This window comes from Zeus faber, assembly GCF_960531495.2.
Source record: "Zeus faber genome assembly, chromosome: 12".
NCBI lineage: Eukaryota > Metazoa > Chordata > Actinopteri > Zeiformes > Zeidae > Zeus > Zeus faber.
Window position 1 is genome coordinate 16,191,940 of NC_137196.1, and position 15,221 is coordinate 16,207,160.

A 15,221-nucleotide genomic window follows, 5' to 3' on the forward strand; every position below is an offset into this window, starting at 1 on the left:
GGAGCAGCCATAGGATACTACTGTAATAGGGAAATTGTATTTCCCATAGTATATTGTATTAGTACATGCATTTTTTTTTTCAATATTTCCGGTCAAAAACTTTGTACATGTACATAAATCAATACATTTCCTATGACTGCTCGGCTGCTCTACAATGTGTATGATACGACAATATATTATGTTGTACTACAGATCCACTGAGAATGTGTTAATGGTCGGGTCACTTTCACACTCACAGACAGAGCGCGCTTCTGCAAGTCTTCACACCGCGCAACAAACAAAACTTACCTTATTGATACCATTACCCATGTTGTGCGATGTTTCAAAAAAAAAAAAAACCTGGAGGCGGATCGGCTACAGCGAGTAGTCAGCCTGTCGGGAAAATTAAAAAAAAGATCAGATCCAATCGCTTCAGGTGTTTTTGTTTCCCAGCCTCGGTGCAGAGAAACGTTGGATTCGTTCTGATTCCAGCGCAGCCACCAGCGAGCAGACAGCCGAGCCGAGCTGGGAATGCCGGGAAATGTAGTTCGGATATGGGCGCGTAGCCCTGACGGGGATTTGTAGTCCATAGAGACGCGCGCGTTGAGAGAGAGAGAGAGAGAGAGAGAGAGAGAGAGAGAGAGAGAGAGAGAGAGAGAGAGAGAGAGAGAGAGAGAGAGAGAGAGAGAGAGAGAGAGAGAGAGAGAGAGAGAGAGAGAGAGAGAGAGAGAGAGAGAGAGAGAGAGAGAGAGAGAGAGAGAGAGAGAGAGAGACAGAGAGAGAGAGAGACAGAGAGAGAGAGAGAGAGAGAGAAGCCTGCGTGCAAAACGACTCTCCTCCTCCTTCCACACTATCCTGGACACCTCGCCTCCGGTCAGATGATCTTATGCACATTATAAGAACCCACCAATTAACCTGAACACCCCCCGTCCCCCGCACACACACACATAAACACACACATTCACAGCATGTTTGTTCTTCGTATTTAAAACGGGTCTTGGTCAATAAGCAAATCCAACAGCAGCTCTAGCCACTGGTGCGGTGTGGGCTTATATAGAACACGTTCAGATTCATTGCACTCTTCACAAAAAAAAATTAAAAAAAAAATCTACGTAGTTTTATCTTGTGTCTCTATGGGAAAGGCTCGCGTAGTTGGAACGACAAAATACACTTCTCGCGCAAAAATGGCGAAACGGTGGCGCCGCAGCGGCGGACGGACGTGGGTTTAATTGGAAGCGCGCCCTTTACGGCACTCCGCGCCGCGCCCTCATTGGCTGTTGCCATCGCCCGCGTCGCAAAGTCGATTGGGAGGCCCGCGCTGTGCGAGCGGGAGCCCCACCGTGTCAGCGAGCACCGGGTGGTTTTCTTCGAAATGCAACCGTTCAGCTGTTTGTCTTCGCAAAATTGTCCCGTAGTGGTGGGAATTGCGGCTCTTTGGGGGGAATCGGAATCGGAATCCGCTGGTTTCCGAGACGTTGGCAAACGGCGTGTTGGCAAATGGCATCAGTAACACGTCAAATACTCTACCCTAAAGTATGTTCATTTTATTTCGTTGACATTCATAATGATAGCGATAATGTATTGATAATGTTTAAACGTTTCGGCGATAAAGACGAATAAAATAAGAACTATAGTGATTGTTGTTTTTGTGCATAACAGGTATAAAACACTATTCAACAGTAGTAGGAGACGGCAACCTAAACAAATAACACGACATATATATATGTAAAACTTGGCATATATATATATATATATATATATTATTATTATTATTATTCTTATTTTTTTTTTTTTTCTAATAATACAACGGCGTTTTAGGAGTCAGTTTGACGTTTTAGGAGTCAGTTAGTCGGTCTATTAGAAAGGAACTTTCTACTTTTATTTTTTTTTCCTAGGACATATTGTGTGCTATCACCGGGTGCGTTGCATTACATTTCACTGCATATATGTATGAAAGTATGTGTATGTATGTGACAAATAAAACATCTTGAAAATCTCTCATCAGCGAGACTCGTTTTCCCCGTTCCTACGAAAGAGCCGTTAAAAATGACCGACGATCCCACCGCACTACAGCTACAGGGTAGAACCATTGACACGCAATCAAATAAGGTAGTTTGATATAGATGTCATCATATGGATGTTTGTTTTTCTTTGATTCTTTGTGTGCATATTTTATCCAACGCATTTCTCTAAAATGTATTTATATTTGGATTGTATTTATTTATTTAGTTATTTTTCATCTTTGATACCAAATGCATTCTTAGCTCTCGCGAGTTACACGGAACAAACACACGAGTGAACCAACAGCACCTGAGAAAATACAAAACACGTCGCACACCGAGGTCGGCGGAAAGTCCTGAACACGCACCCGGTCCACGTTAGCGTCGAATCGATCGACCGTCGATCCTTTCGATCTTACGGCGTCCTGCTCTGCGATCGACTCGTAAGCCTTGCAGTCCCTGCGTCGGCCCCTTCGCGCTTTCGCTTCGCAGCGGGACAGGGAACCCGGAAGTATGTTCGGCCGTGGAGCATTCCGTGTCTCTTCCCACTTCGTTTGGTAAATAAACAAGTTCAGCCGGCAACCGGACGACAGGTACGGGTAGTTTTACAACACAGAATGTAATTTAGTTCAAACTGTTCGATACAAGTGGCTTGTAAACTCGTTTGGCCTTTCGTTTCACAAAGTCGTTTTTTCCACTTGTAGGAACGTTGTTTTTTTTTTTTTTTACTATGGGCCGTGGATGCGTCTGCCACGCGAGTTTAGTGGTTCAGCACGTGATTCGACTCAACGTTAAACCCAGAGTTACTAAACACCGAGTGGAAACATTTCAGTGTGGTTAGCGCTGTCACAACTTTTACGTGTTCGTCCGATCGCGATGAATTGAGCCGATCGCGATGTTTTCGACGTTCAGGTCCGCGATTCATCCAGATTTGGAATTTGAAGCCGTTTCATCTGTTGCAGCTAAAAAAAAAAAAACATGCACATCTGGTACATTTCCATCAGCTGGGCTGAGGAGAATGAAATGTCAACCTCAATGTGTTATGTTCCAATGTCAACAAATGCCTCTCTTTTATAACGTGTGTGTTATTGCACTGTTACAGGCTTATACTCCGTGGCGTACAACGAAGAAACTGGAAGTCGTTGTTACTCTAGGTCGTTCACAGCAACAAAGTGATTTATCCTCAACTAAAATGTCCTGGTTATGATCTTGTAAAAACCTTCCAGATCCACTCAGATGAAGGATGGCCGCAGTGTCCGGGGCGTTCCACATGAGGTCCTCCGACCTGATCAAGAAGGAGCCCCTGGACTACGGGGGGTTCGGGGAGGTGTACCTGTGCTACCACAAAACCCTGGGCCACGTGGTGCTGAAGACCGTGTACACCGGATCTCTGAGAAATGAGTGAGTCGGTTCGCCCCGCTGCCCAACCGTTGTTTGGTCATGAAAAATGTTTCTACCATTATCGATGGAGTCATAAGACATTTACAAGGGTATGAACTTAATGAGTCATCGTTGAGCAATCCTAGTTTTGATGCTGATCTTCTTTTTACTTGTTTATTTTTTTGCTCAATCAACTATTTGGAATATAGCGGTGTAATAAACGTAGATACCTACTTTGAAATCAAGTGAAGGTAAAGTAGAACGTTTCCAAAACTGAAAATACTTAATAAAAAACAAGCTTGCAATACTTCCTTATTACAAGAGTAATGCCAGTCGTGCCACCAGTGGATGTGTAGGCCTATTATATCCACCGATGCTTTGTTAGGCAATGAGTTCCTCTTACTGTGACTGTAGCTTCTTTTTTTTTCCAGAGAGAAGAGTGCATTGAACTCCAAACTTATATTTCATTGCTGATATGTAATTTAATTTCACAAGAGGGGCGTTTTGATTACATTGTATTTATATTTTCTTGTCAGTTTCCTTCCTGACAATTAAAATGAAATACAGTTGCTTACATTGGTAATATTATTATTACTAGATAAAAAATCTCGTATTTGATATTCATCTCACATTTATTTAACTGGGACTTTTTAAGAAACAGCCATTGAATGTTTTTCTGTTGTGCATGTGCTCCTCTATATGGTGTTTCCATTGTTGGCGATGGGGTCCATCACAAGCAAAAAGGGAAAGGCAGCCACAGTGAATTTGATAAAGCCGCTTACGTTATTGTGGGCGTTAAACTGTGGATACGGATGAACATTCACAAGAAACTCCACTACCTCAAGTTACCAAAGGGGGGAAAAAAACAGATTTATAGTGTGATCCATACAATACAGACGGTCTTATGGATTTCCACTTGAATGCCAAATGTAAAGGGGTTTTTGTAAGTTGATTTGTTTTTGTTACATAATTTTATTTATTTATTGTTTTCTTATTATTCTCTGTCTTTTCCCAGATGCAACAGGAAGTCCCTTCTGGAGGAAGGGAGTCTGATGACCAGGCTGAACCATGACCGGGTGGTCAAGCTTCTGGGTGTCATAATGGAGGATGGCGACTACTCCTTGGTTATGGAGCTCATCCCCAAGGGCAACCTGCTTGTGATGCTCAAGCAGGTCGGAACCTCTTGTTACATTTCGATCCAAACACACAGGGAAAAGGGAAATAATGAACACATTTTCCAGATAGATAGAAAACAACCGATGATTCCATTTTGTTTCGGGTAAATCAGAATCCCCTCACTCGACCGTACATTTTTTATGTACATGAATTTGTTGTGGTAAGGATTGTTGCATTGCGGTACAGACAATTGGCATAAAAAAGTCTTCAAAGCCTGAAAAAGAAAAAAATAAATAGGCAAATAAAAATACGGGCATGGATAACACTGGGTGAGTAGGTTTAAGTGGGTATTAGTAACTTATTACTATTTTATTTCTAAACTATCACAGTGTGAATGATAATTATTTACTTTATTTTACTCTTTCCATGTAAACTGAAGAACTACAGTATTCAATACATATTATTTTTCTCTCCAGGTTTGTGTGCCAATGTCCATCAAAGGCAGAATCATCCTGGAGATCCTTGAAGGAATGGTGTACCTCACCAAGAACCAAGTCATACACAAGGATCTGAAGCCCGAAAACATCTTAGTGGACAAGGATTTTCACATCAAGGTAGATTAGTCTGTCTGTCTAATCCTGTAGTGGGCTTGCTTATTAGGGGTGCCACAATTGCGATTCGAAATCGAAAACCTATCTAAATGATAGTTAGATTTCGAACTACGAAATCTCAAGCAGGTTCGCGATTCTCCCCGTATTTTTGTGGGTGATATTGTCCAACATGGTCGCTATATTAGGGCGGTCAAGTTCCACCGGTTAAAAAAAAATGCAGTGTGCCCTGGGGGGTGAGGACTGCGGCTCCTCTGGCTCCGAACCAACTTTCATGAAGTTTGGTTTGGAGTTGGGAGAGCTGCGGTCGGCTCCGGAGGGGTCTGCTGCACCGCGTCCCTCAACGCACACTGCACCCGCCCACCTGGCACTAGGGCTGCAGGGAACTATGTTCAAATAGAATTAGAATATAAAAAAAGAACACAGTTCCATATAAGTTTGTCCATTTTGTTGCACAGTGAACGCACATTAGAGAGAAATCTTCCCGGTAACCGTGTGTGAAATCCGCATGCGTGTCCCTCTCCTCCGGCGTTTCACTGTGTGCACAAGGGAGAGGGCACCTTTGACCAGAAAGTCCAGTAATTCAGCAGATGTGGCGATGAAAGTGGGAAATAAACCCGACCTTCACCGACGGAATGTCCTCTAGTGCAGAGGTTCCCAACCACCGGCTCACGGACCGCGCTCGGCCGTGGGGAATTTGCCACCGGGCCGTGAGAAGGAGGCCGGGAATTTTTCAGGAGCGATCTGCGATCTGCTCCTCAGCAGAGCAGCAGCAGGAAGCAGGGTCAAGTCAAATACATATAGAGGTTTTATTTGCTTTGTTTGGAGAAAATATCGCTTTGATCGGAGCTGCGGAACTGCAGGTAGTAATTTGTATTTTACTACCAGCGTTCCCCTCTGGCAAAAATAGCATCCGTTTTTCTGCGCTTATTTTAGTGATTAACTTAAAATTAGTCTAATAGGTTACTTATGGTTTATTATTCTAAAGTGTAGTTTTGCTAAAGCTCTTAACTGTTTAGGTGTGTTGCTTAAATATTCTTATATTTTTGTTATTTAATTTTTAATATTCAAATAAAAGTTGTTTGGCAACAAAGTTACTAAATGAGTGTTTTTCTTTACAAATCAAGGCTTCATAATCGAATCGAACATTGAATCGAATCGTGACCTTAAAATCAAAAGTCAAATAGATCATTAATTTGGAGAATCGTGACGCCCCTAATACTTGTGATTATGCTTATAAACAAATTATGTTAATTACCAATGAATATTTTTGTTCCCGTTCTTCGTCCAGATTGCAGACCTGGGCCTGGCCACCTGCCAGTCCTGGAGCAAACTGACCAGGGAGGAGTTTCGGAGGAAGAGCCGCTCGGGCTGCTCGGTGGGCATGCGGGGAGCTGGGACACTAAGCTACATGGCCCCCGAGCACCTGGAGAGCATCAACACCCGCTCCACCGAGAAGTCAGACGTCTACAGCTTCGCCATCGTGGTCTGGGTCGTCCTCACCGGACAAGAACCTTACGAAAGTGAGATTTGGATGGATGGACGGATAGACGATGGAATATTTTCGTATATTTTTTAAAATAATTTAGAAAATTAAAAAATATTTAAAAATGAAAATAAACAATATAAAAATAAATAAACCAAACATAAACCGATGAACAATGAATGATAAACATTTGGAAATATACAATAAACATAATGATAAAAAAGAAAAAATTGGTTGAACGCAATGAAACTAAAACATTTGCTAGAGGATAAAATTTGGACATATTTCGACTATATAGACCTATTTTGTAAAAAGTAATTTAGTCAGAATCTATAATGTAAATGAGAATGTTTTACTGGTATGATAAACGGCATCCACGGTGAAGAAGGAGATTTTACTAGAACTCATGGATTATCTCTATTTGACAAAGTAACTGCTCGTTTTTTTATTTGTTTATATTTTTTTTATCAAGACGCCAGGAGCGAGGACCATATCTGTCAGTGTGTACGCAAAGGCGATCGACCGGCTGATGACCTCATCCCAGAGGAAACCCCCGCTGAGATGGTCCAGCTCATGAAGCAGTGTTGGCAGCACGAGCCCCAGTTACGGCCCACATTTGAGGGTAAACATTATGGGGTTTAAAGCATTATCTGTTAATCGATGAGTTATTGAGGAGCTTAGGCATTGTAGTCATTTCTCATTTGGTATCGCTTCACCTTATCAAAGTATTAGCATAAATTAAGAAATGTTTTTGTGCTGTAAATAATGCTAAAGTAAGAACTTAGAACCTTGTTGCACATGTTAATAGTTATTGAGCACTTCCTTATTAGGTCTTTTTGTTTTTATTTCATGCCATTATGTATATACTTGTCTGCTTGTTTGTTTTACTACAGCTATTGGGTTACTTAAAACTTCACAAAATCCTCAAAGTTCCATAGTTTGACCTACCTACCATTCACTCATACGACCCCTAATTGAGTCGTGTCCTTCTCTGTCTCAACTCCTTTCAGAGGGCTACAGTCTCTTCCAGCCTTTCTACATGGAAAAGTTGGAATCGTTGGCCGAAAGTGACTCGGTTTATTTAAGGGTGAGAGACATTTTCTGAGGATTCGATCCCCTTGTCTCATATCTCAAGTCAAGGAAACGGTCGGTGCACAAGTCTAAGTGTACGAGAAGAGTCTGCTTCAGGTCATGAATCAATCAGTAACTATCAAGAAACAGAACTAATCCCCATCGTCTGATTGGCCCTCAGGATTTGTATGACGGTCCGGAGGAGCTTGTGGAGAAGGTCAGGTCATTATCCATGGCCTCTGAGAGATTCTCAGCAGGTAAGTGCTTGTTGGCCTTAAATACAAATTTAAAGCTATCAAGGGGGTCTTTGTGAGGTCTTATTTATTTATAGATATTTACACATAAGAGAACTCATCATTAAGAGTGGATATTAAGAGCAAGAAGGTAGAGAGGCGTTGATTAGAACAGCTGTAGAATAATCTATGGCGTTCAGAAAATGATACTGTATCGTCTTAAATGCACCTTTTATCTCTAATATGAACAAAATGTACTAACACTAATACACATTAGTCAGTATTAACATGTAGAACTCCTCTAATTATGCTTAGCACTAAGCTCGGGCAGATTTACGATTAAATCGTCTATGGACGATCTATTTTTTATTTATTTAAATTTTTTTCCGCCAGGATAAATCCAAGCATTGAAACGGTGTGAGTGCAGTTAAATGTGTTCTGAAACGAGCGGAGAGGGGAAAGGGGAGGGGGAGAGGGGGCGGAGGCTCTCGCCCTCTCCGCTCAGAGCTATCGAGTAACCACTGGTGATTGGATCTCACTTCCCCGCTCTACAGTCCTGTACAGAGACTTTGAGGGGCAGGTGCTCCAAAATAAATAAATAAACAAACAAACAAACAAACAAACAAACAAAATAAATAAATAAAAGCTCTGTTTGCCCAGAACAGCATTTTTCTGGGCAAACAGAGCAGCACGGCGGCGCGCAGATCATGCCGGCAATGGTGCACATTGGGACGCCCTTGATGGGTACGCCGAGGACATGTTCCTCATGAATATGCATATCTCGCCCAGATGATCCGGTACCTCGATGCCCATTCACACTTAAAAAATAAATACAAATAAAAATGCGCCTGATACAAAGAACACCATGGGGCATCGAGGGGCAAAGAGGCAGGTGCTCGGGCACCCTCCCCACACGAGCCTACTGCTCTGTATGCAGATCTTTTCATCATAGCAATATATAATGTAATATGATCTCATAAAGAAAGATTTCGAGTTATTTCCTTAATTTCTTGCTTGTATGGAAAATGAAAAACGTCAATCTCAGAGAACAGGGGCAGCGTTTGTTTTGTTATTTCTCCTCCAGACAGCGGTGCGCGTTTGCTCCCGTGCCTGTCTTTTTTGGATCTATTTATTTTTGTTTGTTTCCTACATGTATGAAAACCTTTTTTTTTTTTTTTTTTTTTTAAACACAACTGAGTTAAGGGACTGTCCCGTCCTGTTCTGTTCAATTAAACTTGTGCATCCCCACCGGCGGGAGGGTGGGGACGCACATCTCCCCGTTGCTTTGGGATTTTATTTAGTAAAAACTGGATGTTTTTGTGTAAATACTTTCCTTGTATAATAATGAATCCTGCACTTCTGTAACAGGGAGCCTGCATTTGTGCATTTGATCATTTGAGTTGTTAAAGAGAAGTGCAGAAACAGCTCCACCTCACCTTCTCTCTGCCCAGACTGTCCCGCTCCTTTACTGAGCTCAGAAAGAAACGCTCCTGACCCCGTTGAGGCCAGCATCGAGGACCTGCACTTTATGGACCGAAGACCGTCCATGGACCAGTCTTCACTACAAACCGACGCCCGGGCGGTCAGCGACCCCTCCAACCTGAGCCACAAACTGGAGATGGAGCTGCAGTACCACAAGTATGGCAGCTACACCTACGTGGACCAGCCCGACTCGGCCAACGCCTTCCCTCCGAACCTGCCCCACCTACAGCGACCTGCCTTGACAGAGCCGGACACCAGGCCGGCGATTGAGGACCAAAAGCCGTCCCAGGTGTCCTCCGTCCAGTCCTGGTCGCCGGCTGAGCCAGTTGTCCAGCCCGGCGGCCTGGAGGACGCCTTCTACCAGCCCTACTCCACTGCCTCGCCTACCCTACCTCATCACATCTCCACAGCTTCCAGCTCCCCGTCCTTATCCGAGCTGCACAACCTGCAGCCGCGCTCACTTTTGGACCGGCAGAAATCCTGGCCGGTGTACCCTATGCCTGACACTACGGCCCCTGACCTCTCTGCCGGGAAGCACTTGGTCACCAACAAGCTTGGACCACAACAGGACGCAGGTAACCGTGAACTGACGGATGATTCTCGTTGTTCCAACTGGTTTCCAAAATGGACACCGTTGCTCTTAAAAGTGATTGAACCTGTTTGTGTTTGTTGGTGGTTGTGTTTTTGTTGTCCAGGAGGTCTCTACATCCAGAATGCCAGTGGGATCCAGATCGGCAACAACAATTCCATGAGCATCAGGAGTCCGGACTCCTTTGGTGGCCTGACGTCCTCCGCTCAGCTGTGCAAGGACTCTGCTCAATCCCTCCTCAAGGAAGCTCTGCAGAAGCATGGTACGTCACTTTGAGATTTTATTATTTTTACACATAAAGAATGCTTTGGTTTGAGATGCATTTTTGTATTTGCTGATTGACTCAATTATTGATTTAAGTGAAAAGTAAGCATTAATGATAAACAATGTGAGACACCACGTTAGTCATTTGTGATTAGCAAATCCTCTATACAGGGTTTCCACACGTCCTTTAAAAATATCTTAAAAGGTCTTCAATTGTACACATTTGGCCTTAAAAGTCATTAAATAGTCTTTATTTTAAATTTATGAGGTCTTAATTTCAACATTAAACTAGGTTAAAATTTTGCTGACTTTTACTAATTTATTATTATTATAACTATTATGATTATTATTATGAATATGATGATGATGATGATGATGATGATGATGATGATTATTATTATTATTCCATTGATCAGAGATGATTGAAGAGAGGGATGAAAATCTGCCTTAAATTTTGTGAAAAATTGTAATTAAAAGGTCTTTGTCAGTGTCTTCCTGCATAAGGAAAGCTGGATTCAATTTCAATCATTATCTTAAAATCGAACCCAACCTAACCGTCTAAAAATGATGGATTGGTATAGTATACCCTTGTACTGTATCTGCTGTTACATAAAGTCAATCAAAATCAATTCAGACCTGCCAACCTGCACGCATTTTGTGTACCAACCACACAATTCTTGGGCCAAATACGCAGCTACGCAAGAACATTTTTTTTTATTATTGTAATGTTATTTTATATATTATTGTAATTTAATACAGCAAACAATCAATCAATACAAAACAATACTCTACATTTATCCAGTATTTAAACGACATCCCTCGGATTGGACCAGATGCTAAGACCTTTGGTTCTGTAACCCCTCCCCTCCCTCTCCTCTCACTCTACACATCCACTGATACACAGCGGTACTTTATTATTCACCGAGGCATGAGGCTGCACCGCTGAGGTAAAATGGGAAGTGGGGGAATTAAAAAAAACTTTGACATAATAATGTCATGTTAACATATTAAAAAATAGAGCAAAGGAAAGAAAATGTGGGCTGTTTGGAGGTACCTCAATATAAATGAAGATTAGGTTAGTTATTTATCTACCGCCTCACAATATTCAAAATTGTGCAGACTGCGTTTCTATCGCTGTCACTGCACTAAAAATAACCATGATGCATGATGAAAGGTTTGACTCTTTTTATTATTTTTTTTCAAACTAGGTTGTTGACGAGTCACTCAGTAAAACGAGTCGTGCGATTCGATTTATTGGTTTAATGCACGGCGAGCGAAGGAGGACCTCCAGTAAACGAGAGTGAGAACAGTCGGCCATTTATTATTATTATTATTTATTTTTTATTTTTTTGCAATGATTGCAATTTATTTTGGAATGACAAGTACCATATAAATATAATAGAAAGTTGTATTTGCACATAAAAGTGAAATAGACTTAAATTTGAAGTTTGAACTGGACATTTCCATGTTAGTTATATTTAGTGTCCTCCTAAAACTCAGTGAGCGTTACAGGTTGCGTCATACTGAAACTTGACAGTTACATTTTCTATTTTACTGGAACCCAGTGACGGTTGCATGTTGTATTATTGTTCCACAGTGATTAATGAACCATAATAAACACACAGTGTCAGTGTGTCAGAAAATTTCAGCAGTAGTTCGTATGTACCCTAACCCTAACCCTAGCCCAAACCCCACGGAGACTCCCTGTTACGCTGTTGTGGTACTCAAATTTATGCTTTTTCCCAAGGTTGGCAGGTCTGTCAGTATAAAATAAAAAAATCATACTTGAATACATCCTGCTGTTTGGGTGTTCTCCCACCATCTGACGACTAAACACTGTTTCACACGGAAAGGGAGCATCGCCTGTGTGTGCAGAATATGCACACGTTATAAATCTTGCACGTGAGATCTAAACTCGCTATACAGATCAAGTGCAAGGTTTAAGTATTTACTGAGGAAACAGAAGTTCCTCTGTGTGAATCTGTCACCGAAATAATGAGCTATCACTCGATGAACGTGTCTGTGTTTGATCTTCAGTGGAAGAAGGAAATGCAGAACTTGTTCCAAATTTTCCTCTCGCTGCACTTAAAGGCAGCCCCAGTAGGCACGCAAATGGTTCAAGCAAAACACACGGAATCGATTCCAATAAAGATCTGAGAGAAAAGTCGAAAGATCGAGGACTTGTCCTACATCACGAAAGTGATGTAGCTGACATCTTCGGAATTTTACAGTAGAGCAAAAGTGTATTATTATTATTAGAATGATTATAATTAATATTATTTTTATTATTGTTGTTGTTGTTGTTGTTGTTGTTGTTGTTGTTGTTATTATTATTAACAATCATTTTGCTATTATTTCATCAACAACAGCATAAATAGGAACCACCTTTTTACTTAGCCTAACCTATTTTAAAAGATGATTGCATGAAAAACAAAACACCGTGCACCAAGCTCTTTTGAAAAACAAAAAGATTCAAGAGGTTTATTAGTCCCATACATATGGTGACCATGACCTTTTACCACTTGATAGCACTCATCAGGAGCTTTCAAACGATGTACAAAACTCATTTTTGCCCAAGGTGTCGGTTTCTCAAATGTTCTTTGACACGCACCTGTTGCAGAGGACGAGGCGGTGACAGAGGAGCACCTGGAACTCCTGCGGGAAAACATCGGCCTCGGCTGGAAGCGCTGCGCCCGGCGCCTGGGCCTCAGCAACGTGGAGGTGGACACCATTTTCCACGACTACAGCCGCGACGGGCTGCCGGAGATGGTGCACCAGATGCTGGAGCGCTGGAGGATGAAGGAGGGCAGAGTGGGCTGCACCCTGGGCCGCTTGTGCCAGGCGCTGGAGGGCCACATCCCCCTGGATCTCATTCACAAACTGCTGGACCCCTGCAGGGGAGCAGGCTCCCCCTAGCACGTCTCAGAAAAATTCTCAAAGAGTTCCATCATTTGAATCCATATAATATCGATATTGTGATACGAGACACAATATTGATATAGGGATAGGAGACTAGATATCATCTGGGATTTTGGTTATCGTAATATTCCGATATGGATAAATGTTGTCTTCAAGGCTGCATTGCAGTTTGGTAATGCAAACCAAAATCCAAGATGATGCCTGGATATCATATCACAATATTGATATAATATCAATATCTCGACACCAGACACCGTATATACCGTACATACATGTCATCTTGGATTTTGATAAAATTTGTAATATCGCAATATACTGCTACAGTTAAATGTTGTCTTTAAGGCTGCGTTACAGTTAAGTAATGCATTTTTCTGAACTTCCCCAGCTGTTCTAGCTGTTCGAATCAAAGCATCCATCTGCTTGGCCCATAATATCCACACTGCCGATGATTGTTTCCCAAATATTTCCTCCCCAAAATAGCGACAAACTGTCAATATCGTCAAGCCCGTGTCTCAGGTCACATCGGGTGTCCTCTTTCCCCCCACATCCAAATGCATGCAGATTAGATGAACTGGAGGCACTAACTTGCTTTAGTGCGTGTTTGGTGCGCACGCGCGCGTGTGCGAGATCAGTTGATCTCCCATTGAAGCTGAAATAGTAAAGAGCGTGTCGCAATCTGTGTTTTTTTTCCACCAACGGGGAACCTTAATGGGAGTCGTCCTTCAAGAATATGGAATTCATGACGAGCTTGACGAACGTCATTGACCTCAAAAAACAAAGCAGTGATTCAGGAATTTCCATCATCAAGTGTTCCGAAAACCAAACAGTGCAATTATTATTTTTGTATTTTTGTGTGTCCTACACTGAATGTCAAGCTTGCGTCCAGGTACATTGGATGTACCGTGCCGTGCCTTAAGATGGTTTTCTGAATATTGCTGAATAATGAATAATCATAATGCGCTGCATATTATCAAATTCCTGTGCAGTAAGAACATGCAGATATCCCAATTTTGTGTAACTTCTTTGCGTTTAAAGAGGAAACCACACATACCCGGTCCAACTGCCAGTCTGGAAACATCAGGCTGTAATACAGTCACTTTGGGAACATTTGAAATACAGACAATATGCCAACTAAATAATAAAAAAGAATCCTTGTATTATTTTGCTCGTGCTGTTCTTCCGTCCATTCGGCTTCAAAGCGTTCGCACCGTGCGTTTGTTGTGCAAAGTCTTGAAATAGAAAGTCAAGCAAAGGCAGCACGAAGCGCAAGAAAATGGAATGGTTACATCACACGCCACGGAGGATTTACGCTCGGATCAAGCGAAACAAACTGAAGTGAATGAGGATCTGTGAGGTTTAACGGCGATAATCACGATTTCACGCTTTGAGGGCGCCTCCATAAAGGCCCCCAAAGCTGCCCCCATAAAGATGAAATGTCATTAAAAACATGTTATCAGTAAAGCTGCAGATAAATAATAGCGGAGCAGCTTTTTAAAATACTTTCGCTGTCAGGCGTACAGAGTTCGTATCGCTTCGATAAAAGCAATTTTGTCGCACTTCTTCCCAGCCAGAGCGATTTCCTGAGGTACAACTAAGGATTTTACTAAGTCAGTTTCAGCTTAATAACTGCTTATCAAAAACAATAAATACAAAGCTTAAATTATAAAATTCTGATTCAACAAAATGTTTTGATTATTAGGTCTACAGTTGTATTGATACCAGCCGATATTTTAATACAGGAATTTGGGGTTTGCTGTCAAATATTCATGTGCCGTCACCCCAGACGATAGAAACAATAAAAGTTGGCTACATTTCTTGGACACTACCTTATAGTCAGAATTGGCCCGTGTTACCCTTGCTCTACCCTTGGATTCGGCAAATCCAGGACAAAAGCATTTCATAAATAAATGAACTAAATTTTCATTAAAATGTTCACATTCGGTTATTATATGTGTGCAATTGGTATAGATGCGGCCGAATGAATGAAGTTAATATGAGGACTCTACGATATTAGAGTCAATCCAGTCAATTGTGTTTTCGCAAAATGAAACAAACACTTTGTTGACGTGAGAGCAGGTTGGAGAAAACACCTGT

At 41.8% G+C, this 15,221-nt stretch overlaps 1 protein-coding gene across 1 annotated transcript; it reads left to right on the forward strand.

Moving 5' to 3' along the window:
* The first annotated feature begins 2,445 nt into the window (after positions 1-2,445).
* ripk1l (receptor (TNFRSF)-interacting serine-threonine kinase 1, like) lies at positions 2,446-14,276 on the forward strand. Its single transcript, XM_080010721.1, has 11 exons — positions 2,446-2,572; positions 3,206-3,380; positions 4,375-4,531; positions 4,952-5,089; positions 6,375-6,606; positions 7,042-7,191; positions 7,580-7,656; positions 7,822-7,897; positions 9,325-9,930; positions 10,051-10,206; positions 12,829-14,276. The coding sequence occupies exons 2-11, from the start codon at positions 3,223-3,225 to the stop codon at positions 13,122-13,124; spliced, it is 2,046 nt and encodes a 681-aa protein (XP_079866847.1). The 5' UTR covers positions 2,446-2,572; positions 3,206-3,222; the 3' UTR covers positions 13,125-14,276.
* Positions 14,277-15,221: the final 945 nt, after the last annotated feature.

Bases quoted from the DNA above. Each gene is read 5' to 3' on its own strand.
- ripk1l (XM_080010721.1), top strand. From the start codon at position 3,223: ATGGCCGCAGTGTCCGGGGCGTTCCACATGAGGTCCTCCGACCTGATC. The intron at 3,381-4,374 runs GTGAGTCGGTTC...GTCTTTTCCCAG, and splicing joins ACCGGATCTCTGAGAAATGA to ATGCAACAGGAAGTCCCTTC. The intron at 5,090-6,374 runs GTAGATTAGTCT...TTCTTCGTCCAG, and splicing joins ACAAGGATTTTCACATCAAG to ATTGCAGACCTGGGCCTGGC.